We start from the raw sequence: 26267 nt of genomic DNA, 5'->3' as shown, positions 1-26267 counted from the left end.
AACAAGTGCCTTGTCTCCAGATGCTGCAATTTGAAAACCTAAGCCCCTCCTGGTAAGAGGCCCTTTTTCTCCCCTCACCATACTTGCTACTTTTCTCTGCACCTCTTCCAACAGAACTATGTCCTTCCTAAAATGAGGCTTCCAGACCTATATGCAGTACTCAAGATGCATCCACTGCCTTATACAATAAATTAGGCCACATCTTGAGTACTGCACATTGGAGTCCATTATAGTCCACAAACTTCTTCAAGCAGTATACAAAATCATAATTCTAAGTGGAAAAAAGTGCACAAGACTAATTTTTAAATTTTGCATGGTTAACAGTTTCAGGATTTTACCAAGTAAAAAACAGATATTACTAGTAATAACTATCTGTCTATTTATATATCTATCTGTCTGTAAATACATCTTATCATCTCCTTCTTCCCCTATATATATATATATATATATATATTTTTTTTTTTTTTTTTTTCTTTTTCCCTATATACATATTTTTTTCTTTTAAATATTTATATACATAATATATAGCCAGAAATATGTGTGCATACATAATTTGAAATTTAAGCATTTAACAATTTTAACTCAAAAATCAAAGTGTTTCATGCTTATACTTTATATATATAGTTTTTTTTTTTTTTTTTTTTTTTTGGGTAGAACTGATAAAAGTTTCTGCATATCTCTCTTTATACAGGGTGATTCACTACCAGTGCGACAAACTTGCAGGAGGTGTAGGGGGCACAAAGACGAATTGGAATCACATAGCATTGCAGGGTCCGAAATGCCTTCGTCATGCGGTAGAGAATGTTGAACGGGAGGTCGCGGGAACAGCGATCCCGCTAGAAGTCAGCATTTGCGAACCGGTTCCTGAGGCAGTAGGATGGACGAGTATTCAAACATTGAACTGGCCAACATGCACCTCGTGTATGGAGCTGCGGACTGTAACGGGCATGCCACTCTGGGCTTGTACCAGGAACATTTCCCGCACAGGCGTGCTCCTCATCATACGATTTTTGCACGTGTTCACAGAAGGTTATGTGAGACTGGTTGTTTCACGAGAGGTACCGTGAATCGAGAGTGAACGACGAGGATGCCAGACAATGAGGAGAATGTCCTACGTCTTGCAGAAGGCAACCCGAGTACGGGTACTCGAGCAATAGGCCAACGATTGGGTATTTCCCAATCCACTGTATGGAGGATACTGTCAACAAACCAAATGAGTTCATACCATCTGCAACGCATCCAATCATTGGAGCCTGCGAATTATTCACTCCGGAGGACTTTTGCTACTTGGTTTCTTCAACAGAAACAGTTCGCAAATGCTGACTTCCGGCGGGATCGCTGTTCAACGTCCTCTACCGCATGACGAAGGCATTTCGGACCCTGCAATGCTATGTAATTCCGATTGGTCTTTGTGCCCCCTACACCTCCTGCAAGTTTGTCGCACTGGTAGTGAATCATCCTGTATATACACATAAGTAGAAATAAGTGCATAAGTGTAATTTGATATTTCCCAAGTTTAACAATTTTTATCAACTCTAAAATGGAAAGGTCTAAATAGATACACATTTGTACTCTATATTTATGCAGTTTTTGTTTTTTTTAACTGGAGCTTGAATCTTCGTGTCGTTGAATATCCATCGTTTTAATTGGATTTTCATTTTGGGGAACAGAAAGAAATCACAGGAGACCAGGTTGTGAGAATAAAGAGGGTGTGGAATCATGTAATTTTATTCTCGGCTAAAAACTGCTCAACTGACAAAGCCATGTGGACTGGTACATTGCCATGATGGAGAAAAACTTCATGCCATTATTGACTTCACAAACTGGTAACTTTCATGTTCATTAAAAATGATATTCATGTTCATTAAAATTTGATTCCCTTCTACAAATGGTAGAAGGGAATCAAACAATACTTTCTTGCTTATATTTTATGGTCATGAGATTTTTTATTTTGAGCAAAACTAATAAAAGTTGTTTTGTTGAAAATAACTTATGTAAAAAGACATGATTTTTAAATTTAAATTTTTTTATTAAAAAAATAAAAATTTACAAATAATAATGAAATCCATTCACAAAAGGTCTGGCAATGGTACAGTGTAAACAGAATTTTAATAAGTTAATGTATGCAATGTATTGTCAAAAATTTAATTTTTCTGTGATTAATAGAAGTAAAAAGTAAATACATTTATCTCATCATTTAATTACTAAGAATACTTTATAGAACACCTAATAAAACCAATACTTTTAATTTTCAAAATTAAACCATTCAGTTTAATTTCAAATACATAATATTTACTGCTCTTCTCCTGTATACTCATTTAAAAAAAAATCAGACATGAAATTCAATGCAAATCCACCCACTGGGAGACCTTGTTTCATGCATACAGACAAATATGGCAAAGACAACAGGTGCAAATGCATTACACACACAGACAAACATAGCAAAGACAACAGGTGCAAATGCACATATACACACAGACAGACAGACATGGCAAAGACAACAGGTGCAAATGCATGTGCGCGCACACAGAAATGCACCAAAAAATTTTTTTCCAATTATAAAAAACAAACTTGGGAACCTGTCAGTTCTGTCACTACTGCGGCACAACTGACGCCATGTTAAAATATCTCTTTATATCGAGTATCATAATTCTGATTTGACAGTGCAAATTGGAAATCAACAATTGGTTGTTACTGAATTCTTAACATGTCAGAAATGGCATGAACACTGAATAGAGTAGAATAAACTCCAAAAGTTTTGTTTCACAGTAAGGAGTACAATATTCACACGCGGGGACTTGGTTTTTTTTTTTTTGGCCAGAAATTGGCAAATGGAGAGTGTGTTGTGTTCTGGGTCAACAATTCGTTCAAGCACACCAATTGTCTCATACCTAAATTTCCAGTTAAAATTTGCTTAACTGTTTCTTTGTCCATATTGCAACCATTCTAATTAGATGATCACATCTAATCAATGTCCTTACCCAGTCCACATTTTCATCAGTTTTCTTGGATATTGGATGGCCTAGTCATTCATAGTCTTCCACATTCTCTTCCTTCAAAAAAATCTTTTAGAAGGAATAAGGAATAATAATAACTGACATAATAACTGATAACTTTCAGTTATCAGTTGTTATGTCAATTATTATTATTATTAGCCATATGGTGCAAGGAAGCCTGAGGCTTATGCTGCACCAGCCAAAAAAAAAAAAAAAAATTCCTGAGTTACCCTGAGAGAGAGAGTCAGAAGTAGAAAGGAATCGCCAAGAAAGAGAAGAATGATAATATCCAGCTCAGGACCCTGGGTGTGCCAAGCCCATACTCACCAGATGTGAACTAGGGAAAGGTTCAAAGTCAACTGCTGTACCTGTTTCACAGCCACTGTATGCTACGAACCATCTGTTTCATAGATGGTGCTTAGCATGCAGTGGCTGTGCACACAATCTCAATATTTAATAGCCATAACTTGTATATTCACAAATTAGGATTAAATTTGAAAGTGTTTACAATTTTGCCCAGACAGAACAGGACGGAGTACATGATGAGTGCCTTGTCAAATAATTTGGCTCTAGAGAGACTGTGCAAGGCTCATAGGTTAGAATTTCTTTCAGAGTATGTGTGTTCATTAACAGGAGAGACTGTCTCCACAGGGATGGGATACAATTAAATAGAGTGCAGGGTGCAAGAATATTTGCTGATGCTACTCAGACAGTGTCAGGTGGATCAGAAAACTGTTAGCTGAGTGGATACACAAGCTAACAGATTAACATTAGCCACAGGCAGAGGTGCAAGCTTTTCAATTTGCTGCATGTGAAGCATTGCCTCACATGCAGCAATTGGAAACCAGGTGTCAGGGATATCAAGATCTGACAAGAGGCCCTCTTAGAACAAGAAAGTACATGGACTGTGAATAGTCCTGAAAGTACATACAGTTGCACATATACTTGCATTAACACTAATGCAAGGAGCATAGTAAATAAATTTGATGAATTTGGGGTATTATAGTTAAGCCATCAAATGCACACATTGTGGAGTTATCAGAGACAGTTATCCCTGATATCTGAGTGACACTTGTGATGTCACTCAGATATCAGGGAATCAGAATATGAAATATTAATATGGGGAGTAAAATGTATAGAAAGGACATATACACTGCCCTACCATTAATATCTGGACACCTGCCTTTAGACAAAAAAAGAGCTTTTATTGTGTCATTTAATATTTTGTGCTGAAACCTTTTGCTTTTATGACAGCCTTCAATCTTCGCAGCATACTCTCAACCAGCTTTTTTATAGATGTCATGTGATATGTTCCTCCACTCAGCCTTTAATGCAGCCACCAGTTCAGCCTTGTTCTTTGGGCGATCTCAATGTGCATGTACCCAACAATCCAATACATCCCAATGATGCTCAACAGGGTTCAGATCAGAACTCTCAGCTGGCCAATCCAACTTTTCCACACCCATGTCCTCTGTTACCTTCTCCGAAATAATGCCATAATGTTGGAAGTGCATAATTGTCTGGGATGGTTATGTTTGTTATTTGGTTTTTAGGAGCATTGGCAACTAAGGCCATATTTCTCCGGGATATGCGGTGGTCATTCCCTGACCTTTCCGCATCCTCCGTATTTGGTAGTCACGGGCTTCTCTGGGATGGCCTGGTATTGCGCAGCATTCATGGTTTTGTCAATAAAGACTAAGGGGCCCAAGCCAAACCATGAAAGGAGCCTCATACCATCAACACTGCCTCCACCAAACTTCATTGTTGGGAGGATACAATCAGGAAGGAACTCTTCCTCTGGCATTCCTCACACCCAGGAATGGCCATCAGACTGGTAAAGTGCAAACCTAGACTTGTCTGTCCATAGAACTATTTTCCACTGCTCTACAACCCAGGATTCGCACTCCTTACACCATGTTAATCGGTGCCTAGCATTTGTTGAAATGATCAATTCTGTTGAACTGTTGAGGTAATTCTGTTCAATGTGTCATCTTGCATGCCCACTTTTGCAATTGTCTGTTTGAAGCCAGTGTGCATATTTATAACAGGTTCTGTGACGTGTTGCATGCATAGGACTAGTTTCCCCATCCATGGAGGGGTGTCCGGATATTAATGGTAGGGTAGTGTGTGTGTATAAATTATGTAGGACCCAGAGTTTCCCCCATAGCTGCTATATCTTCAGTACTGCAGCATTAAGGCAAAGCCAGTCATGTGTAGTGTCACAATTGCTGTGCTGTACACTGGTCTTTTAGCCACTGGAGGAGTAATCACCTGGACAACCACCCAACGACCATCCTTGCTGCAAGGAGGCAGGGCTAGCTACTGGGACACTACCAGGAATGGTGGGTAAAATCAAAAGCAGTACATCCAGTAGACATGGGTGGCCAATGCAATGTTGTCAGTTGTTGCGACATAAGCAGTTAGAAAACAAAAATGAGAGTAGCAAAGTGTTATAAGCCTAATGAACATAAGTATGATGAACAACCATACAGACGGGTAGAGGAGTCAGTAAATCAGAATGTCTCAAAATGGGGTACTTAAACTTTCCGGATATTGATTGAACCCTGTACTGAGGCCACCCATACAATAACAAAACTTTTGTGAATTTATTGGTGACTTTTCTACACCAGCATGTTAGAGATGCAAACAAGAGAAAGCAATACTCTTGATCTAATTATCAGCAGTGAGGCTTCATGCTTTAGAAATCTAGAAATAAAAGATACATAAGGAGACGGTGATCACAGAGAACTGTGGGATTTACTTGGGGAAAAATCTATAATACAATCAAGGGCAAGGGGAAAGGCTTTTGTAAAGATAGCTACAATGGTCTCAGACAGTCTTTAAATTGTTTGCAAATAATGAAGTTACCAACAGCAAATTGGAAATGCAAAGTATTCAGGGATGCAATCATAATAACTACTAGGCTTTTTATACCAATTATTCAAGGCATAGATGTAAATGGGTGTCAGATGGACCTGAGGAGGCTTTCAGCAGTGAAAAAAAATGCATGGACATTTACGATTTATCGGGTGGTACAGACGTCTAATGTAGATATAAACTAGCATGCAATTAAGTCAAAAAGTCTCTTCAAAGAAAAGCAGTAAAATACTTCTTTACTTATTTAAACACCAGAAGGAAGAGCTAAATCACATTGGTCCACTAGACTTGAATGTTTTAACAGTTGAATGCGAACAAACTGAATATGCATTCTGCATCTACATTCCCATTAACATCACATAAAACTGTTGTGCTATCATTTTTTTTTTTTTTTTTTCATTATTATTCAACTAAAATCAGTTTATTCATTTCAGAAGTATACCAACAACATTTTTTGACTGAACCCACATACAACTTCTCTATTAAGAAAAATGTAGCTGAGTAAGAAAATTTTAACGTATTACTCTAAACAGTAATACTTATTAATTTTATTAACAAATTCAAAAACTTAAACACAAATACGGCAAAAAAGGTCAAGACAACAAAACGCCTAAACATAAAAATAAGCGAGATAGACCCATATGCCTTTTCATAAATATATACAAGTTAAAAAATATATATCAATATACCATCCCTTATATACTACATGGCAATTAATTAAAATAACCCTATTTAGAGCTGTATAGTGCATGATCAAAGAGAAGAAATGAAACCAAATTTAGGGTATGTTCTTCAGAGGGTGCAGAGATCTACACAGATAAACAAAATTAGTTCCAAAAATCAAGACAATGTACTGAAAAAGAGTTGCATACCCCACTTCACTTATACATAAATACAGAATGGAAGTTATAAGATGCTACAGATGAGGATACTACAGTACTAAGGGCATAATGCCTTTCACTTTACCAGAGCATACTTCAATTTTCAACCTCTACTTGAATCAGCAATGCAGCATCAGCGGCTATCTGGGATTGCAAGCACTAGCAGTGAGATCACCCAATGACAGTATGTGCTGCCAGAAAAATAACCGCACAGTTCAGTGAAATTGGAAGTTTAAGAATGAAGCACAGAAGAGGACTCAAACCCATCAGCCAAGAGTAAGTTGAGGATATTAATACTGCAGTTGTGAAAAAATCAGATTGGTGGTATACTGATATCAGTGAATAAGGTTTTGCAGTTCTATCCAGACAGACTCCACCACACACACAATTGCATTTGGGTAATACCAAAACTTAACTGACATTTGCTCTCAACTTTTGGCACAAATGGAAAATGCCACAAAGTGCCCAAAGAATATCTTTGTAGAGGGGTCCCTTTCTACTTAAATGGGTATGTGAACTTTGCAGGATTTCAGCAAAAGGGATTTCCCCCCCCCCCCCGCCAAAAATAAAGAGAATACAGGAAATCCCTTTACATACATCTAAGGTTACCATATGGTGTAACTTAACCTTCATCACCTCTACTTACTGGTAGAGTTTATAAGGTAATAACTGTTTGTCATTCCTAAACTGCAACGGCTAGCATGCCTGAAAAGTTTTTCTACCAGATAGAACATCACCACCTATCGAGATCTGTATAAGAATTATAAAAAATTTTCAGATTACTTTATTATAAAAATATTATTACCATAGTATTATCAACTGCGGTATTGAACACATTTCAATATCGAATTCAGAACCTTATCAACGCCGCAGATGAAAACCTTGTGGTACGGGATACGAGCAATTAAGTTTTGTAAATTACATACATTAAAATAATAATATCACATCTGCTCTAAAATGCAATGGAAATTTTATTTATTTTTTTTTTTTCATCACTTTATGATGCGGGGAAGTGACAACAAAACCTAATGATTGGAGCTTTAAACCAAAAGAGAGAGGTGGAATCCTACTTATAACATTACTTGCATGTGACAAAAATTAAACAGAAGCATGTATTAAAACCGGTCTCTAACGATAATGAACTGTTGCATTCTAATAAATAAGTTGTCTCAAAATAGGAATCTGGAGTTACCTAAGAACAAGCCCAACACTGCTAGTATCCGATGTTTCTAACTCATACAATAAATGTTCATGATCTGCATTATGGTGCTTTGGACTGTCAACTGTTTGTACCAAACTATCGTCCATTTTGCCTTCGGTTATTACTACAAAACGTAACTTCCTGACCTCACTGTCTTTCTATTTGTGTTGCTACCACGCCCCCCTCCCTTTTGAGACGTTAACGATGATGCAACATATATTACATTAATAACAAATCATTGACTAGCTAGAGTGAGAACGAAGAAAATCTCAATTTCAAATACGCCTTTCAAGCATTACGACGAGAGCAGAAATATTTCACGTAAAACAGATGGATGCGACCTCTATGTAGTCTAGGGCAAAAGTTCCAAATCGGAAAGGGAAAAAATAAACCATTACAGGCCCCTTCCTCCTCCTTCCCGGGCAATTGTCAGTCTCTCCACGGCAGATTTCGGAAAGTGTTGGCGACTCTAGGTCATCATTGTCCTTGTCTTTCTCACAATATCCTGTAGCTCGGTGTTAGTCCAATCCTTGACGCCGAAGGAGTATGTTAGCACTGGCACTTAATAGGTGTTTATGGCTTTAACTGTGTTCCATCCATTCCGCTTTGTTTTCAGCAGGCTTCTGGGTCTCTGATCGTAATTTTCGGTCAGGCCTTAATTTCTTTGCTCTAACTGCTCAGCCTGCATCGTCCCCAAGTATTTGTAGGTCTTTCACTCTGCCATGGCTTCGATCTCTTTGCCACTCTGCAGCTGGCAGTTTCGGTTCACTAATTTCACAGGCTGCAATCCGTGGATTTTGTCCAGACCAAATTCCATCCTAATATCATTATTCAATTCTACGGTGATCTGGAGTAGTTAGCATAAGCATTAGTAGAGGCATTTAATGCAAGAAAGCAAGCTTATGCAGCATCAGCCAAAAAAAAAAAATAAAATAAAATAAATAAATAAATACAAATAAATAAAAAATAACCACTTCCACTTCACCCCTCTGTTCGTTCGAAATACCTGTCCAGCTGAGCCTAAAACATATTTAGGCTATAAACTTCCACAACAAGGAATGGAAGTCTGTTCCACCAACCAACCACCCGCAGGCAAAAGGCAAATTTTCGCACGTCTGTCCTACATCTGTCTTTCCTCAATTTGAATTTACGCCCTCTCAGGTGATTATTCTGAGCAAGAGGAAGAATCCCATCAGCATTGAGCATGCTCAAACCATTCAAGGTTTTATACACCTCTATCAGATAACTTTCGGTGGTGCCTAGTCTCCAGGCACTGTAATTTGCAAAACTTAAGCCTTCCTTCGTAAGAGCACCCCTTTGTTCCATTCACTAATCTTGTTGCCCTTCTCTGTACTCGTTCCAGCATCTCTATATCCTTCTTGAAATGAGGCCTCCAGGCCTGTATACAGTACTCTAGGTGTGGCCTAACCATTGCCTTATAGAATGGAATAAACAACTCCTTATCCCTGCTAGAAAAATTCCTATATATCATTGACAATACTCCATCAGCTACTCTCGCAGCCCGTCTGCACTGCTCAGAGAACATCATATCTGTCTGCAAAACCACCCCCTGGTCCCTTTCATTCTCTGCCACTGTCAGTATCCTTCTGCTGCAGGAGCCCTACACCTGCGCGGGTGCTGTCCGGGGTTACCCACTCAGCTACAAAATTGTTCAGGTAGAGGGAGCCACCCCTGGGCTGCGGTGGCTGTCAGGAATCCTGACATAACTGTGACAAGAATAACACACCTGTGCTTGGAGTGGGCGGCCTGCGCTCACATTGTTACTCCACTGGGAGAGCTATATATCATCTCTCTGTACTGCCGCCCAGGAACAGACATCCAACCAGCCATCCAATACCTAAATCAAGTACAAACAGAACTTGTGGGTTCTAGGATCCTCGTATCTGCGGACCTAAACTGTCGATCGCCATTGTGGCATAGTGAGACTCCTGAACGTCGAGGAACTAGGAATGGCCAATATATGGAGAAATCCCTGGCTAACAGCAGCTTCGTTGTCCTAAATCGACCAAACAATCTCCCCACATTTAGTTCCACTCTCTAGGAGGTCACTATAGATGCAACAATGGCTACCAGATCCCTTGCTGGGCACCTAAATGATTGGAAGGTACAGGAAGACTGGACCTCCTCAGACCATAGGGCTATCACCTTCACGATGCACAGATCGCTTCACCGGGCTCCAACAAACAGCTACAAACTCAACAGATATGCCGTTGATAAGGCCAATTGGAACAACTTTAAAGAAGCCATAATTAGGAACACAGAGAACCTGTCTTCCAATAACCTCCACAACCAAACCCCCGATCAATACCAGCGTGCTGTCACTAATGCCATCCTACAAGCAGCGGACCAGTCGATCCGGAGAAGGGTCCCCCGGCCAGGAGCTGTGCCGTGGTGGTCGCAGGAACTTGACCTACTTAGGAGAGATATGAACAGGAAAAGACGTGCCTTCCAAAGAGCCAGACGATCCTGGCCTCCTCCTGAGGTTGAACCCCTCAGACAACAATAAAGGGAAGCCAGGAATAACTACACTGCGATGATCAGGCAGCGGAAAAAACTGTCCTGGGAGCATCTGGTTTCCACAGTGGGCAATACAGACCCAAGGAGCATCATATATAGAATAACCACAAACACGTTACCAAGGGGAGAGGTCACGCCCTCCACCATCACCCCACAAGGCACCATGACAAAAAACTGGCACGACACCGTCAACAACATTCTCAATGCCACCTTCAAACCCATCGAAGAGGACAACACACCTCAACAGCATCAGCTGTGCCACGCTAACAAAACCTACCAATCGGCCCGAGTGGAACAACCATTCACCCTGCAAGATTGACAAACTGCCATACAAAAAATTAAAAACAAAAGAACCCCAGGACTGGACATGCTTGAACCAGAACTGGTAAAAAAGGTGGCCGAGTATGTCCGAACTTGCTGTTAGACTTATATAACCACTGTCTTCGTCAGGGCTGGTTCCCCTCGGACTGGAAGGTAGCCAGCATAAAATTAATCATAAAAAACCCATCAAAGCAGCAACATATACCGGAGTCCTACCGACCTATATCCCTCCTGTCTGTACTCAGCAAAGTCTTGGAACAACTTCTTAGACAGAGGCTTGAAGTACATTACACCGCAGCAAATTTAACAACAGACAAACAATTCGGATTCAAAACGGGGAAATCCACTCTGGATGCACTAGAATATATCATGAATGCCGCGTCAAACTGCCAACGAAAGTACCTTCTTCTCATCTCTGTGGACTTTGCAGGGGCGTTCGACGCCCTCTGGTGGCAGAGCATCCTCGCAAGACTAAGAGCTGCCAACCAGCCATCAAACCTATATGGATGCATTCAGAGCTACCTGAACAATAGGAAGGTCCTAGTGCAGGCTCCCTACTGCAAGGTTGAACGTCAGGTACACAGGGGCTGCCCTCAGGGCTCTGTACTGGGTACCCTCCTTTGGAACTACGTGCTGGATGAGTTCCTCTCCCTAGAACTGGGGGGTGTGCAAGCGCTCGCATACGCAGATGACCTCTCCCTAATCCTCTCTGCTGATTCAAGAGCACAACTGGAAACGCTTGCCAACTCAGCACTTTCTACACTAAGAGAGTGGACCGGAACTCATCACCTTAATATCTCTGCCACCAAAACCCAATCTATCCTAATAAAGGGGATATCTAACTCCTACCAGACCACCGCAAATAAAAATCTACAACAGAACGATCAAGTTGGCCACAGAACTCAAGTCCCTAGGAGTGATCCTGGACCGAAATTTATCATTTACACCCCACTTAAAATACATCCAGAAGAAAATGAAAAACTATGCTGCCATGCTTGCCAGGATTACCCGCCGCGACTGGGGGCTGAAAAGAAGAACTCTTGCAATACTTTACAAAGCAGCCATCATCATCCCTGCGAATGCATATGCTTCTGGCGTCTGGCACCATAAGGCCTCTACGGCGGTAAATCGTCGGCTACTCAACATCATTCACCGACCGATTTTATTAACCCTCACCAGAGCGTGCCGCACTGTATCTACTCATGCGCTGCAAGTACTCACTGGGACCCTCCCTCTTGATCTTGAGGTGATTCGCCTAGGCATGTTACAGCAGCTTAGACGCGGAAATCCAACTACCTTCCAGGATCACACCAGAGACCCAACTGCAAATCGGACAGTGGAGAAGAAAAGACTCCAGACCTATTTGCGATCGATATAGCAGCAGCGCTGGACGACCTCCACAAAAGGGGAAGTCACGCGGAGGTTCCTCCCCGATCTACAACAAATATACCCACCGTATCCGGTATGGCTTTGCCCTGAATTTTACAGAACGTATCTCCTAACAGGACATGGAGGGATCCGCCACAAATTACACCTTCTCGGACTCGAAAAAAACCCAATGTGTGCATGTGGCTCTGTGGAGACCTGGGGACACCAGATGTATGACTGCGAATTTTATGAAGATCTTCGTGTTGAATTAATCATCCAAGTGCGCCTTAATCCCAAAAACCGGGAACACTACTTACTGGAAGATGAAGCCTCATATATAGCGTTCACCAAGTTTGCCCAGAACCTGTATGCTAGACGCTTGACCATTCCTCTGCCTGCAAACTTCGAATAGATGTGTCAAACAAAGCTTCTCAGAGACCCCCAACCAGATGTCAGGTTTGACTGCTTGATCCTTCATAATAGACAAAACTGGAACTCTTATGAGAAGTGAGAAAACTCCACTTCCCAGAACATTGACTACCGGACGGGACAACAGTCCCATGAATGACTCCCAACTGTGACATTTTGCACAACCTGTTCAGCCAAACCAACATTGGATCGCCTCTGCTGAGCCTCAAGTTTTTCTGGATGGTGCGGACCTGACCCTGCGGTCTGGTTTGCTCCCACCCATGCACACAGGCCACATTGGCAACCTGAGCCAGCTCTCTTGTCTGGCTCATTGTCTCACCTCTTCCTGGCAGGTGGGGAGGGGACAGTAAACTGTCCCCTCCCCACCCTGCCACCCTAATTCTTCCCACTGATAGGGCATGGGCATTCCGCACTGTAAACTGGAGTTGCCTTCCCTTTCGGCTCCATATTTCTGTCTATTTGCCCCCCAGTCTTCAGCCTTCACCCCGCTCTATCTGATAGCAACGTAAACACGCCCCACACAATCTAAAATCACCAATTTAAATTAATTTTGCCCCACCATTTTGGACTTCTAGCGCTCCCCGCGACGCGTGCGCGATTTGTTTTTTTTTTTTTTTTTTTTTTTTTTGAGGTCCTAGCCACTGAAATCTTAGGAAATTAGGTGGCAGGACCTGCCAGAGTGAACTATATACTAGTGAGTACTTGGTCTGCCTCCACCGGGCTAAAGTGGGACAACGTCGGGCCTCAGTAGGGGTCTGGCAGCTAAATGGCATCAAATATATACAAAGTCCATACACTTTTAAATCTCTGGGTTTTCCAGTCAACTGGTTCACCCACAATGTGCCGACCGGGCTAGCCGAGTGGGTAAAGTACCTGCCCGGCAACCCAAAGGTCGCGGGTTCGATTCTCGCCTCGGGCTTGGATCAAAGTACTGCAAAAACCTTGGGAGGTGCAATATGGCCACAGAAGCCGATGCGCCAACAACTACCAAATCAAAAAAAAAAAAAAAAACCCACAATGTAAACTATGCGGAGATGGGGGAAACCCCTGGTGCCGTTTGACCCTAAACACACTTCACACTTTACACTTTACAGTGTCAGTGCAGTACCACACAGAGTTGACACGTTCCTCTGGGGTTGCTGTTTTCCATATTTAGTACTTTACATTTGTCAATGTTAAACTTTATTTGCCACCTCTCAGCCCATCTGCTCAACATTTCCAGATCCTGTTGCAGCAGCATACCGTCAGTACTGTCCTTGGCAAGCCTGCCAACCTTCGTACCGTCTGCAAACTTGGATATTAAGCTTGATGTACCATCATCAATATCATTTATAAATACAGAAAACAATAATGGACCCAATACTGAACCCTGAGGGACTCCACTAATAACATTAGTCCACGATGAGCAGTGTCCATTGATTACCACTCTCTGTCTTCTCCCCTTCAACCACCCCATTATCCATAACAGCAATTTGCCTCCAATACCAAACTGCTCCAATTTGTGCAGCAGTCTTCCATGTGCAACGGTATCAAAAGCCTTTCTAAGATCCAAGTATATAATATCAAAGTTATTCCCTGCATCCAGTCCTTTTGTGACTACATCATAGTATCCAATCAAATTGGTCAGGCAAGACTTCCCCTTAACAAAACAATGCTGTGTCCGAGCTATAACTGAATTCTTGTCTAGATGATCCTGCAGTGCTTCTTTAACCAGTGCCTCCATTAATTTTCCGGGAACAGAAGTTAAACTCACAGGTTTACAATTACTTGTGTCAGCCTTTGATCCTCTTTTGTGAATTGGGGTCACATTTGCACATCTCCAGTCCATGGATACCTCCCATGAGTCCAAGGAAGCTCTCATAATTATGGCTAAGGGTTTGCTTACTTCCTTTGCTCCCTCCTTTAATATAACTGGATAGATCCCATCCACCCCAGATGCCTTTCTTGTGTTTATTTTCAACAATTTCTCCTCCACTTTACTCTCAGTTATTACAAGATTCTATAGCTTACTGCTAGAGTTGAATACACCTCTGGCATTCCCCTCGCTGAATAACTCCTCATGTGTGAATGTCGATGCAAAATATTCATTTAGTTTGTTAGCTACCTGAGCAGGATCATCAACAGTTGAACCATCGATATCAAGTGGACCAATCTGATTCATCCCCTTCCTTCTAGAGTTTACATAAGTAAAGAATTCTTTGCTGTTTTTCTTTGCATCCCTTGCCAAAGATTTCTCGTAATCTGCCTTCGCCTGCCTAACCTCCTTTGTAAATTGGTTACAGATCAACTTGTATCTATCATAGGCTTCTGTGTCACGTGTTAATTTGTATCTATCCAATGCAATTTTCTTCTCTGCCATATATCTCATTAGTTCATCTGGCTTCCATTTAGGCCTAAACCTTGAACAATATTTCTTAGTTGGTATGTAAAGCCTAGTAGCTTCCAATATAAGTTCTTTGAATGCTTACCATTTTGAATTTGCTGTTGGTAACATCATCAGTTGGTCCCACTGTATAGAATTTAAATACTGTCTCAGTCAATCATAGTCGCCTTTACGAAAGCAATAACCCTTCCCTTTACCTCTAATGGTAGTAACCGCTTTGAGTAAATCCCACTTGAGCACACTGTGATCACTGACACCTAGTGGTTCCTCTATCTGCAGATTCTTAATGCATGAAGAATCACTACTGATAATCAAATCAAGTGTATTACTCCCTCTATTTGCCTCCCGAACATGCTGATGTAGAAAACAATCATCCAATAAATCGACAAAAGCCTTGCTAGCGTGTTAGTGAGCAGCCCCGAAATTGCAGTCAATATCTGGGAAATTAAAATCCCCCATTATAAGACTCTCTGATTTCCTGGCTCACTCTATTTCCCTGTACAGTTTCTTATTATGCTCATCAGAGTCATTAGGCCTATAGCACACTCCTACTCTCAATTTTGATCTCCCAATGCTTATGTCACACCAAACTGACTCGACACTGCACTGTCCAGCGATGTCGACTGTCTTCACTTCCTTGGATTTTATGTATTTCTTTCTAACCCCTCCTCCCTTCCTATCCTGTCTATCCTCTCTGTAGACATTGTACTCCCCAAATTCCAGTTCTACATTCCTTATATCTGTGTGACACCACGTCTCTGAAATCCCAACAATATCTGCCTTTGATGTTTTTAGCAATAACTGAAAAGCATCAAATTATCAAATTTATTTACTAAACTCCTGGCATTGGTGTACACGCAAGTATGCCTACACTTGTTCTTTTTCTTACTTGTAAACTTGTTTACTATGTTTACTTGTAAACCCAATGATTCCCAGCAGTCTCTGAAATATCCTGCAACTTATTTTCCAGGCTACTGCTCATTCCAATAGAAGCAGTACAACAATCGGTTTCACCTCTGCCAGTGGCTCTGTTAATCAATTATTCCTTGTATCCCCCAATCTAGCAGTTTTCCGATCCACCTAACACTGCCTCGATAGCATCAGCAAACATTCTCGCACCCTGTCTATTTAAGTGTATCCCATCACTGTAGAAGCAGTCTCTCCTGTTAACAAGTACAGCGCAGGCTGAAAAAAATTCTATCCCCTGAGCCTTGCACAATCTTTCCCGGGCCAAATTGATCGACAGGGCTCTCATCATATACTCCCTCCGATCGTGTCTGGGCAGAATTGCAGACACTTTCAAATTCAACCCTAATTCACGGTTTTTTTTCAACAGTGACCTGTACTTGTTAAGTAATTCCGCCGGTCTCTTATCATTAGTGCCAAGGTGTACAACTATATCACCTTTTGTGCCCTTAAAAGATGATATCCGCTCTACAACGTCATCAACCTTTGCCTTTAAAAGATGATATCCGCTCTGCAACGTCATCAACCTTTGCCCCTGGCAGATATACCCTGGTCATGTTCCACCTATCCGTTTTACAAAGCATGTTTCCCGTTTCCCTGACAATAGAGTCACCTACAACTACTAGTTTCTTTGGGACAACCGCATTCTGCCTTGTTGGCTGCCGCTGTGTTGCGTGATGACCAAGTGCAAGCTCTGGGGTTGATGTGGGCAGCTGAGAGCTTAATGGGCCCCTCACTTTTCATCCTTCGAGGGCATCCACCCTGTCCTTCAAACTCCCATAAAACGCTGAGTTGTCGCCTGATTTCCTTACACTCCTTGCATCGCGCACACACAAATACATCCCCCATGGCAGTATCATGTCCCGTACCCGACTGCTCCACAGCATCAAGCAAGTAGTGCAGTTTAAAAGTCTGTGATTCAGAGGGCAACTTCTCCCCCCCCCCCTCAGTTCTCCCCTGAGCCACAGCACTCCCATTAGCTTGAGCCTTTTGCTTTGCTGCTCTGGTCAGAGTCATGATTTCGATTTAATTTCAATAAAATTTCAATTTCAGTACAAAATTAAAACCCTAAACTTGTATCTCAACACAGTTATGACACTATATTTGTGTTTCAGTATTCAGTGTTATCTACGAAATCCCTTTATATACCTTCCGTATGAATTTAAGTACTGATTATTTATTTTTACTAATTATTTATGTTACGTAACCTAAGTCGTTATATGTATAATTAAAAGTACAATTTAATAGACAATTAAGTTCAACAAGATTAATAGATTTTACTGATTAATTGGCAATATTATGTACTATACTATACTATATTAAGCTTGTGCTATCTAGTTCGAGATATTTTGTATCGCGTAACAATGGCGGCAAATCACGAACGGTAAACACGTGGATTTGATACCCATACCGATACTAAGTAATACCTACAAAATCTCTATCTAAGTTACTTTAAACTAAGTATCGTGAATAGGAATATAAAGCTACGCTAGAAAATAAGTTAATATGCCAATTTAAGCTAATAAAACAAAAATAAATCAGAAAAAACTTCTCTGTTCGAGGAGCGGCAAAAAGCTACGTCCGCACAGGATAGTTGCTGAAGGTGCCTCACGGTCCGCGTAGAATCTTCATGTCATCCATGTAAATCGGGTGGCTGAGGGTGTACAGGTTCTTCCTTCTTTCTTTGAAGTTATATCCTTACTTGCTACTGTTGAGCATGGTAGATAGCGAGTTAACTGCTAGAGAGAAGCACAATGCGCTCCGGGCACTCCCTGAATGATTCCTCTCCTGACGGTATTTGTCTGGTTGTGATGTTCTCGACCTTAATGCTGGTACTCTATTTCGCCATCGTTTCTCCAAGGAAGTTTGTCAATATCGGAATGACTTTGTAGATGTTCAGCGTCTCTATTAGCCAGCTATGATGCACGGAATCGAAGGCCTTGCGGTAATCGATGTAGGGTATGTACATGTTGCGGCACTTCTTGTAGACTTGCTCCATAACCATAGCATCTATGGTTAATTGCTCCTTGCACCCTTTGCTCAGCCGCTTGCATCCTTTCTGCTGTTCGGCAATTATGTTCTGGCTGTCCAAGTGGTGTGATATTTTCCTGCTTATGCAGCTGATCAGGATCTTGTACATTTTTGGGACGCAGGTGATTGGCCTATATTTCGCCGAGTTTCTTGAATCTTCGTCTTTAGGCTTCAGATATGTGTTTCCTTGAGTGAGAAATTTCCGGACTGTCTCTGGGTGCCTTATCATTCGGGTGAACTGCTCTGCCAAGTGTTTATGTGTGCAAGTGAGCTTCTTGTAACAGTAGTTGTGGACGTTATCTATTCCTGGAGTTTGCCAGTTGTGAGAGTTCTTGATCGTTTGTTTTACTTCTCTTCCGGGATCTCCCATCCTCTCATTTCTTGTACGTCCTTGGTTTTCTTGCCTTTTATTTCTATCCAGGTGGCTCGGCTGTTGTGTCTTTCTTCCCTGCTCCATATTTTTCCCCAAAACTCCTAAATCGTCTTCTTCTTGGGTGGTCCGTTCCCTTCTTTCCTGTCTACTCCAAGATTCCTGTAGAAGCGTCTTTGGGCCTCATCTAAGATTCGGTTGTTTATTTTCCTCAAGGAACTCTCTTTGTATCGGCGTCGTCTCTTGCTGAGTGCAAGGAGGTTCTGCTTCAATGTGTCCAAATACTCTCCTATTCTCTGATTTTTTGTCTCATGTTTGCTGTGTACGCTGTCTCTCTTGAGGATGCTCTTCACTTTTCCAATTAATTTCTTACTCCTATTGTCCCGTTAGTACTGAGTCAGTTAGCCTATCTTGACTCTGAATTCTTCTATCTTCTGCTGTAGTCTTCTTTCCCAAGCTGGTGGTTCCTTCTGTTTTCGATTCTTCTGCTGCTGCTGCTGATACATTGTTTCTCTTCCACTAATCCTCGGCTGCTATGGCTGTGTGGATGGCCTCCAGTGTTGCACCATTGCTTTCGCGGTAATGCCCTATTATGTGCCGATTCAGGTGGTCTGTGACTCTCCACAAGAAGCTGTTCGTCATTTGCTTCGGTATCACGTGAGTTTTTGTGGGGTCCATTCCTTCGAATTCTGTTATTATCATTATTATTACGACGAGAGCAGATATATTTCACGTAAAACAGAATATTTCATGCAAAACTTAATTGGTATACCCAGGGGTGGGCACGCATGAGGTCAATGAGAGCCGCATTCCGGTTTTTCATATATTATAAAGAGCCACACCATAGTTACATAGTATTAAATACACAAATTCAAATTTAATTTAATTTAATTAATGATTACATATTCTACACAAGCCTTAAGTGCTATGTAAAGTATACATATATAAGAAAATATAATTAAAAGAAAGAAAATACAAAATAATTATTTCAAAATTTTAATAATAAAAATGCATTAATAAAAAGTATAACATTTAACGAAGACCTTTGGTCAAATCTTTGAAATTTGGTGTAAAATTTGTTAAAGCCGTTCGCAGCAATTCAGCGAGATGATGATTGGTCAACTGTGAACGATATTTCGACTTCACGAACTTCATTGTGGAGTACAAAGATTCACAGCAATATGATTAGACGGCAAGCAGCTTTCTTTAAATGTGGATATTTTGATTCTGGCACGAGTTTCCAAAATTCAATTACATTAGTAGATTTGTGCTGCATTTGCAATGCCTGATCCTCTTTCATCTCTAATAACTCCAATTGCCCAGCCGCTTTTTCAAGAAATATTATTTCAGAAATTGGAAATCCATCTTCAATAATATCACAAATAAATGGGTTCACAAAATATGCAAATGTAGATTTCAAACTTTTCAAATCTTCAAACCTATGTTCGAAATCTGCTTGCAATTCTTCCAATTTTTCTTTGTATTCGTCTAACTTTTCTTCTTTGATATTAATTATATTTGCTTTTACTCGTGGAAAATGATTAAATATTTTGTTCTTAAGATCGTACACAAAAAGTCGAAGTTTAGCTTCAAAACTAAATACAGTTTGTGACAAATCAATAATATTTTTTTCCTTTCCTTGTAAAGCCAAATTAAGTGTTTGCAAATGTTCTATAATGTCTGTAAGGAACATTAAGTCAGAAAGCCAAGTTTCATTTTCTAATTCTGGGTATTTTTTACCTTTTTCTTTTGTAAATGTTATGATAGGATTTAGGAGTTCCACAAAACGGCCCAAAACATTGTAAGTTGACAGCCATCTTACAACACACCATAGGGATAAATCACTGGGCAATTCATCTGTTTCGTCATTCCCTCGCAATTCTTCTAAAAAGTTCTTAAATTGACGATGTGTTTTGGCATTTGTTCTAATTAAATTCAAAATCTGCAAAACAATCTTCCACACATATTCGTATTTGAAGTACTTCGCTATGAGATGCTAGCGGTGAATTATGCTGTGAAGAGGTAAGAAACGTGGAATTTTAGGATCGCTGTTTAAAAGACCAATAAGACCTTGGTTTTTCCCTACCATTGCAGGCGCTCCGTCAGTCGCAACACTTACAAGTTTATCACGAGGCAATTCAAACCTATTCATTACTTCATCAAGCGCATTTCTAACATCGATACCGCGAGTTGTTTCGATAAGAGCTACTAGGTCTAACATTTCTTCCTTCAAATTTACGTCTGCAGATACATAGCGGACAAAAACGGCCAATTGTGGAACATCCTGAATGTCTGTAGACTCGTCGAGAGCTAAACTAAATGCCGTACAATTTTTCAAATCACACATCAAACTATTTTCAACATTTTTACTAATTGCACCAATACAATGCTCAGTTGTACGGCGTGACATAGGAACCTGTGCGATCACTTTATGCAGTTTTGTATTATCTGGATCCAAAACTTTAACCACTTCTTCAAGTTTCTTTTAATAAATTCTCCTTCTCCATATGGACGTTTGGCACGAGCAATATTCCAAGCTATCAAAAAACTAGCTTCGTTTGCTCTGTCATCTTCGCGACTAAAAGAAGACAAGAGTCCTTGTTGCTTATGAAGACCAGATTGCAAGGACTTAAGTTTCTCTGTTCGCAATTTTGAATTTAATGGATATTGAGTTGAAAAGTGGGGATAACTTACTTCGTAATGTCGACGTAAATTGCTTACTTTGTAGTTTGAAATTGTAACTTTACAAATAAGACACAACGACTTTCCATTATTGTCAATAAAAGCAAAATTTTCTACCCACTCTTCTTGAAAGATTCTATTTTCTTGTTCGTATTTTCGTTTTTTGATATTTTCTGAGGTCATGTTATCAAAAAATTTAAATAACTTTAATTCCAAAGTCTGAAATTGAAACAAAATAATTAAATTAATTTACGGCGCGGAAAAATTAGACTCGTAACTTTTTACGCACAAGTCCACTGATGGCGCCAGCAGTGTATATGCGCACGGATTTATTTATAATCAAAATAAAAATAGCAAGATATCTAGACAAAAAAAAAAAATAAACACAACATAAAATCCGTATAACAAAATATTAGTTACTTAGTTATATTTTTATAATTTAACAAGATTCACTGAAAAAATTTCTGAAATAATAAAAAAAAACGGATTTAAATTTTCAATGGGAGCCGCACTGCACTTAACTCAACGAAGAGCCGCATGCGGCTCTGAGAGCCGCATTTGCCCACCGTTGGATATACCAATATTGCAGCAAAAATTACATAAATATGGTATTATGGGAAGAATAAATCAACCAAAAAAAAAAATAACATTTGAAGTTGAATATACAAAAGGAAAACCATATAATGTAAAGAGAGGCACTAGCGTAGCTACCCCTTTTCGTGCCGGGAGGCAAAGAACATGTTCGAGCCCCTACTTAATTAATGAAAATTGCAAAAACAGGACACAACCAAAGACGCCGGGTGCCGAGTCAGGAGGCAATTGCCTTGCCTGCCTACATGGTAGCTACGCCACTGAAGAGAGGAGTACCACAGGACACTCATGCAGGGCCAATAATGTTCAATATCTACATAAGTGACATATTCAAAGTAATTAAGAAATCCTATATAAAAATTAATGCAGTTGATATAATCTTTTATACAGTTCGAAAGACATTAACAAAAATGGGAAAAGAATTACAGCAGGATGTAATACATTTGAAAACATGGCTAAATTATAATAAATTAGCACTCAGATTTGCAAAAAAATACAAAATTTTTCGTAATTAGACCTCTTCACTAAATCTAGGATAGTCATCCCTCTATTAAATTACATAAACATGAAAGCCTTCATGATCAGAATTTCCAGAATTGCAAATGTAAAACTGTAGTAGAACTTTCGAATCACTGTTACCTTGGGATATGGATTGACTACAGTCTACGTTGGGCAGTTCCAGTGGCGGATTTAGCACTTGAGAGGCCCCAGGCACAATTAATTTTGAGGCCCCCCTCTAAATATTTTCGGTACCACTACAGTGTGCATTCTACGCGCACGTTTTTACTATAGCATACGCTCTAGATTTGGTGTTGCGGTTTTAATAATTTTGGTTGCGCAATTCTTTCTACATATTTTAACTAACGTTTAAATGAAAAAATGACACAACTAAGCATTAATGATAATACGTATTCTACTTCAGATTCACTTAGTTCGCATAGATATTTCATGTAATATGTAGGGACATTCGCATAAGAGTTTACTAACTTCTCATATTAAATTATAGTTTTATTCAGTAACGGTAATAATGATGAGTATTTTGTACAATAAAATGAGATTTTATGTGGATCTTTTTTACTACATTAAAGTAATAAAAGTATATGAAGAATTACAACTTGTTAAATCGTAGAAAAAAAGTTACCTTATATTATGCATTAGTAAACTCCCAACTCAATTATTTAGTAAATCTGTTGGGACGAGCAAATAAAACTGAAATAATTGTCAAAAACAACTTAATTAACAGGATTTTAAGACTTTAAATGGGGATAAACATTTGGAATGACCAAAAATAAGAGAAGGCAATTCTTTTGTTGAAATAAAAAATACTTTATCCAGTTCAAAAATTGAAATTAATTTAATCTTGAAAAATCTAAACACTATTTTTGAAGAGTTGAACCTGCAAAGGAATTTCTCACATAACTTAAGGAACCGAAAGCAATTGTTTTGCCTTACCTTCATCATCATCATCATCAGCCATTTTCAATCCACTGCAGGATGAAGGCCTCTCCAGCAACTTTCCAGTTCCTTCTGTTTTGAGCACTGGCCATCCATTTACTACTCGAAAACTCATGAATTTCATCTATCCATCTCCGCCTTTGTCTTCCAGGTTTTCTTCTAGCTCCTCTTGGGTACCATTCTGTTATTTTCTTAGTCCATCTGTCATCATGTCTTCGAGCTATGTGTCCTGCCCAAGACCATTTTAGTTCTTTAGTTTTGATAAGAATGTCCTTTACTTGAGTTTGCTGCCTAATCCATGTGTTTCTCTTCTTATCTAACAGTCTGATTCCCAGTATAATTCGTTCCATTCTTCGCTGTGTAGTTCTCAGCTTCTCTTCCATTCTTTTGGTGAGTGCCCAAGTTTCACTTCCATAACTCATGGTGGGGAGTATACATTGATTCATTATTTTACGTTTCAGACAAACTGGGATATTACTCTTCAGTATGTGACTATATTTCCTGAATGCTATCCATCCAAAATTTATTCTTCTCTTGACTTCCAGCCATTTATCATTATTACAGCTAATAACTTGTCCCAGATAAGTATATGACTCCACCTTTTCAATTACTGCTCCTTCAATCATTATTTCCCTTTCCGTGGCATACTTGTTCATCATTACTTTTGCTTTAGCCATATTCATCTTTAGTCCAAAATCCTTACTAACTGTGCATAACTGATTAAGATTTTCCTCTAATTCTTTGAGATCGTGGCTTATGACCACAATGTCATCTGCAAATCGTAAATGGTTTAGGTACTCTCCTGCAGTTCTGTTGCACCTTCTGCAAGCTCCGGTGCAACAGTCAGAACACCAGGCATTCCATCAGAGGATGAAGAGCTTTCGTCAGACATATTTGTAAATTTGATAAAGCTTATAGGTACATAGCAGAATTAGATAAGTAATAATTCTTAAAAATTAACTTAGATAGTTTTAGAAGGCGATAACAAAATGTCAGCAAGCGCAGAGGTAAATAACTTGTAAAGTCGAAAATTGCTCCTGAGTAATACAAAAAATTCAAATTATTATACTAGGGTTACCCGTAAATGATTACATTAACCCATATTCGTGTCTGTAAATTGCGTGTGTTCTCTGGTCCATTTGCCTGTTTTGCTGGACGAAAAAAACCCCAGTTTCAGAGGGGGGAAAACCTTGCTATCTACGCCTGAGACCATCTAACTCAGCCACGGAGTGAAAAAAGCCCACTAAAGTTTTCGTCATCTACGTGATTCGAACCCGGGCCTTTTCCACTCGGTGTTGGGAAGACGGTGACGATACCACTGTGCTACCGCGTAGACTCCTGAGTAATACAGTTGATCATGTTGTCCTTGGTTGAGGAATTTGCTTCAGATGGTTAAATCTCCCTTGGGGATTTCCCCGACTGGGGGCTGTGACTCGCAGATGACGTTTGCAAAAAAATAATGTTCTTGGAATCACCAACCAAGCACTTGACTCAGTTACGATTACTCTAGTAGGAGTATATCGATGGTAAATTAGAATTGCAAGATACTAAATACCTGTTCATTTCTTGTAATTAGAAAGCGGATATGAGTTCGGCCGTCTTCTTCGGAATCCATTAATTAATACGAAACATTGCTAAGAAACTTTTAATTATCCACATTTAAGATAACTTTTTTGGGGAGCACAAAACAGGCATACAACACTGAGCTCAGGCATGCGCACTACTCCTAATCTTGCACACTAATTGTATAACCAAAAGAAAAAGATCCTAATCAGAGAACCGTATATTATCCTTCTAAATCCATTGGTCATCTTCCATGGGCACCAACCCATCCGATAAGACAGTGGTAGTACTGACTCTTACCAGTGAACTTAAAAGAACTCCTATAAAATTTATCTAGAAGGCTAGAAATGTGGACATCATAATTGAAATGGCTACAAGGCGGAAAGCTTAGTCGGTCAACAATAATCCAACCATCACAACTTTTGGACCCACAGTTGAGGCCATTAAAAAGAAAGGACCCTCAATCCTCATATAGGGGGTCGACAAGAGTCTCATGTACAGATTGATGATGAAAGCTCTCAGTGTAACCTTCAAGGGAAACTCGCTGGCTTCGGACACAACCAAATGAGATCTGCCTAATGTACTGGGTAATAAAATTATCTCTGGCAGTGCTGTAAGCGCTCGGGCACCAAGATTCGGGTTGATAGCTTGGAGCAATCATAGCTATAAAGAGAATGTGGCCATTCCTAAATGCTTTACATCTTGGGCATGATGTGCCAGGCAGGCCAGGGATTACCTCTCACATATAGAATTATCTAGTGGAATAAAATTGCCCCCACCTGGAGGCTGTTCTAGTCTGTTCTCCCGTTATCAAATGGGTAAGATGAACTGATGAAACTCGTGGCAGAAAAGTGCATGGGATGCATATAAATTATCGGGAGACACAGAAGTCTATAATAGATATAAACTTGGCTGAAATCAGTCACAAAGGAGGTCACACAAGAGAGGCATATTCCGAGAAATATTTGGCAAAGGATGCAAAGAAAAACAGCAAAGACATCTTCACAACAACCCTATAAGAAAGAAGGAAATGATTGAATCAAATTGGTCCAGTCGATAAATTTGGTTTGACTGCTGATATATGTGTTCAGATTGCTGACAAACAGAAGGAGAATTTTATATCTACATTCATAAATGAGGAATTCTTAAGAGAAGGGGAGGCTGGAAGTTTATCAATCTATAAGAGACAGCTAAATAACTCTTTATTTACTGAAAGGAAGTGGAAGAAAATTGTTGACTTTAAGCATAAGATATGCACCTGGGTTGTATGATGTCTACACAATTATATTAAGGAGGACAGCCAAGTAGGTAAACTAACCGAGTGAAATTATTATGAGGGTAACCTTGGAATCAAGGTTACCCTCATAATTATTTATGAGGGTAACCTTCTCCAGTCCCCACGGACTGGAGAAGTGCAAATATATCCCAAATCACAAAGAGGGTTAAGGGGTGACAGGAGTAATTAGAAACCTGTTAGTTTAACTTCTCTTCCGGGGAAATGAATGGAGGCACTGGTTAAAGAAGCACTGCAGGATCATCTTGACAAGACTGCAGTTATAGTTCAGACACAGCGTGAATTTGTTAAGGGGAAGTCTTGTGTGACCAATTTGATTGG

General features: G+C 39.9%; 1 protein-coding gene across 2 annotated transcripts in view; it reads right to left on the bottom strand.

Moving 5' to 3' along the window:
- Positions 1-8230, bottom strand: part of Sec15 (exocyst complex component Sec15) — a 654019-nt gene extending 645789 nt beyond the window's left edge. Inside the window, exon 1 of one of the 2 annotated variants that reach the window (XR_016546976.1) lies at positions 7947-8230. Coding sequence is in view for 1 of the 2 variants with exons in the window: in XM_090374206.1 (XP_090230332.1) it covers positions 7947-8062 (116 nt within the window). In the remaining variant the exon portion in view is untranslated. The remainder of the gene's footprint in view (positions 1-7946) is intronic. The other variant, XM_090374206.1, reaches the window with a different exon arrangement.
- Positions 8231-26267: the final 18037 nt, after the last annotated feature.

This window comes from Mastigoproctus giganteus, chromosome 5 (genome assembly GCF_048544385.1).
Source record: "Mastigoproctus giganteus isolate SK-2022 chromosome 5, ASM4854438v1, whole genome shotgun sequence".
Classification (NCBI taxonomy): domain Eukaryota; kingdom Metazoa; phylum Arthropoda; class Arachnida; order Uropygi; family Thelyphonidae; genus Mastigoproctus; species Mastigoproctus giganteus.
The sequence above is the reverse complement of the archived record's forward strand: the minus strand, read 5'-3'. Positions and strand labels throughout refer to the sequence as shown.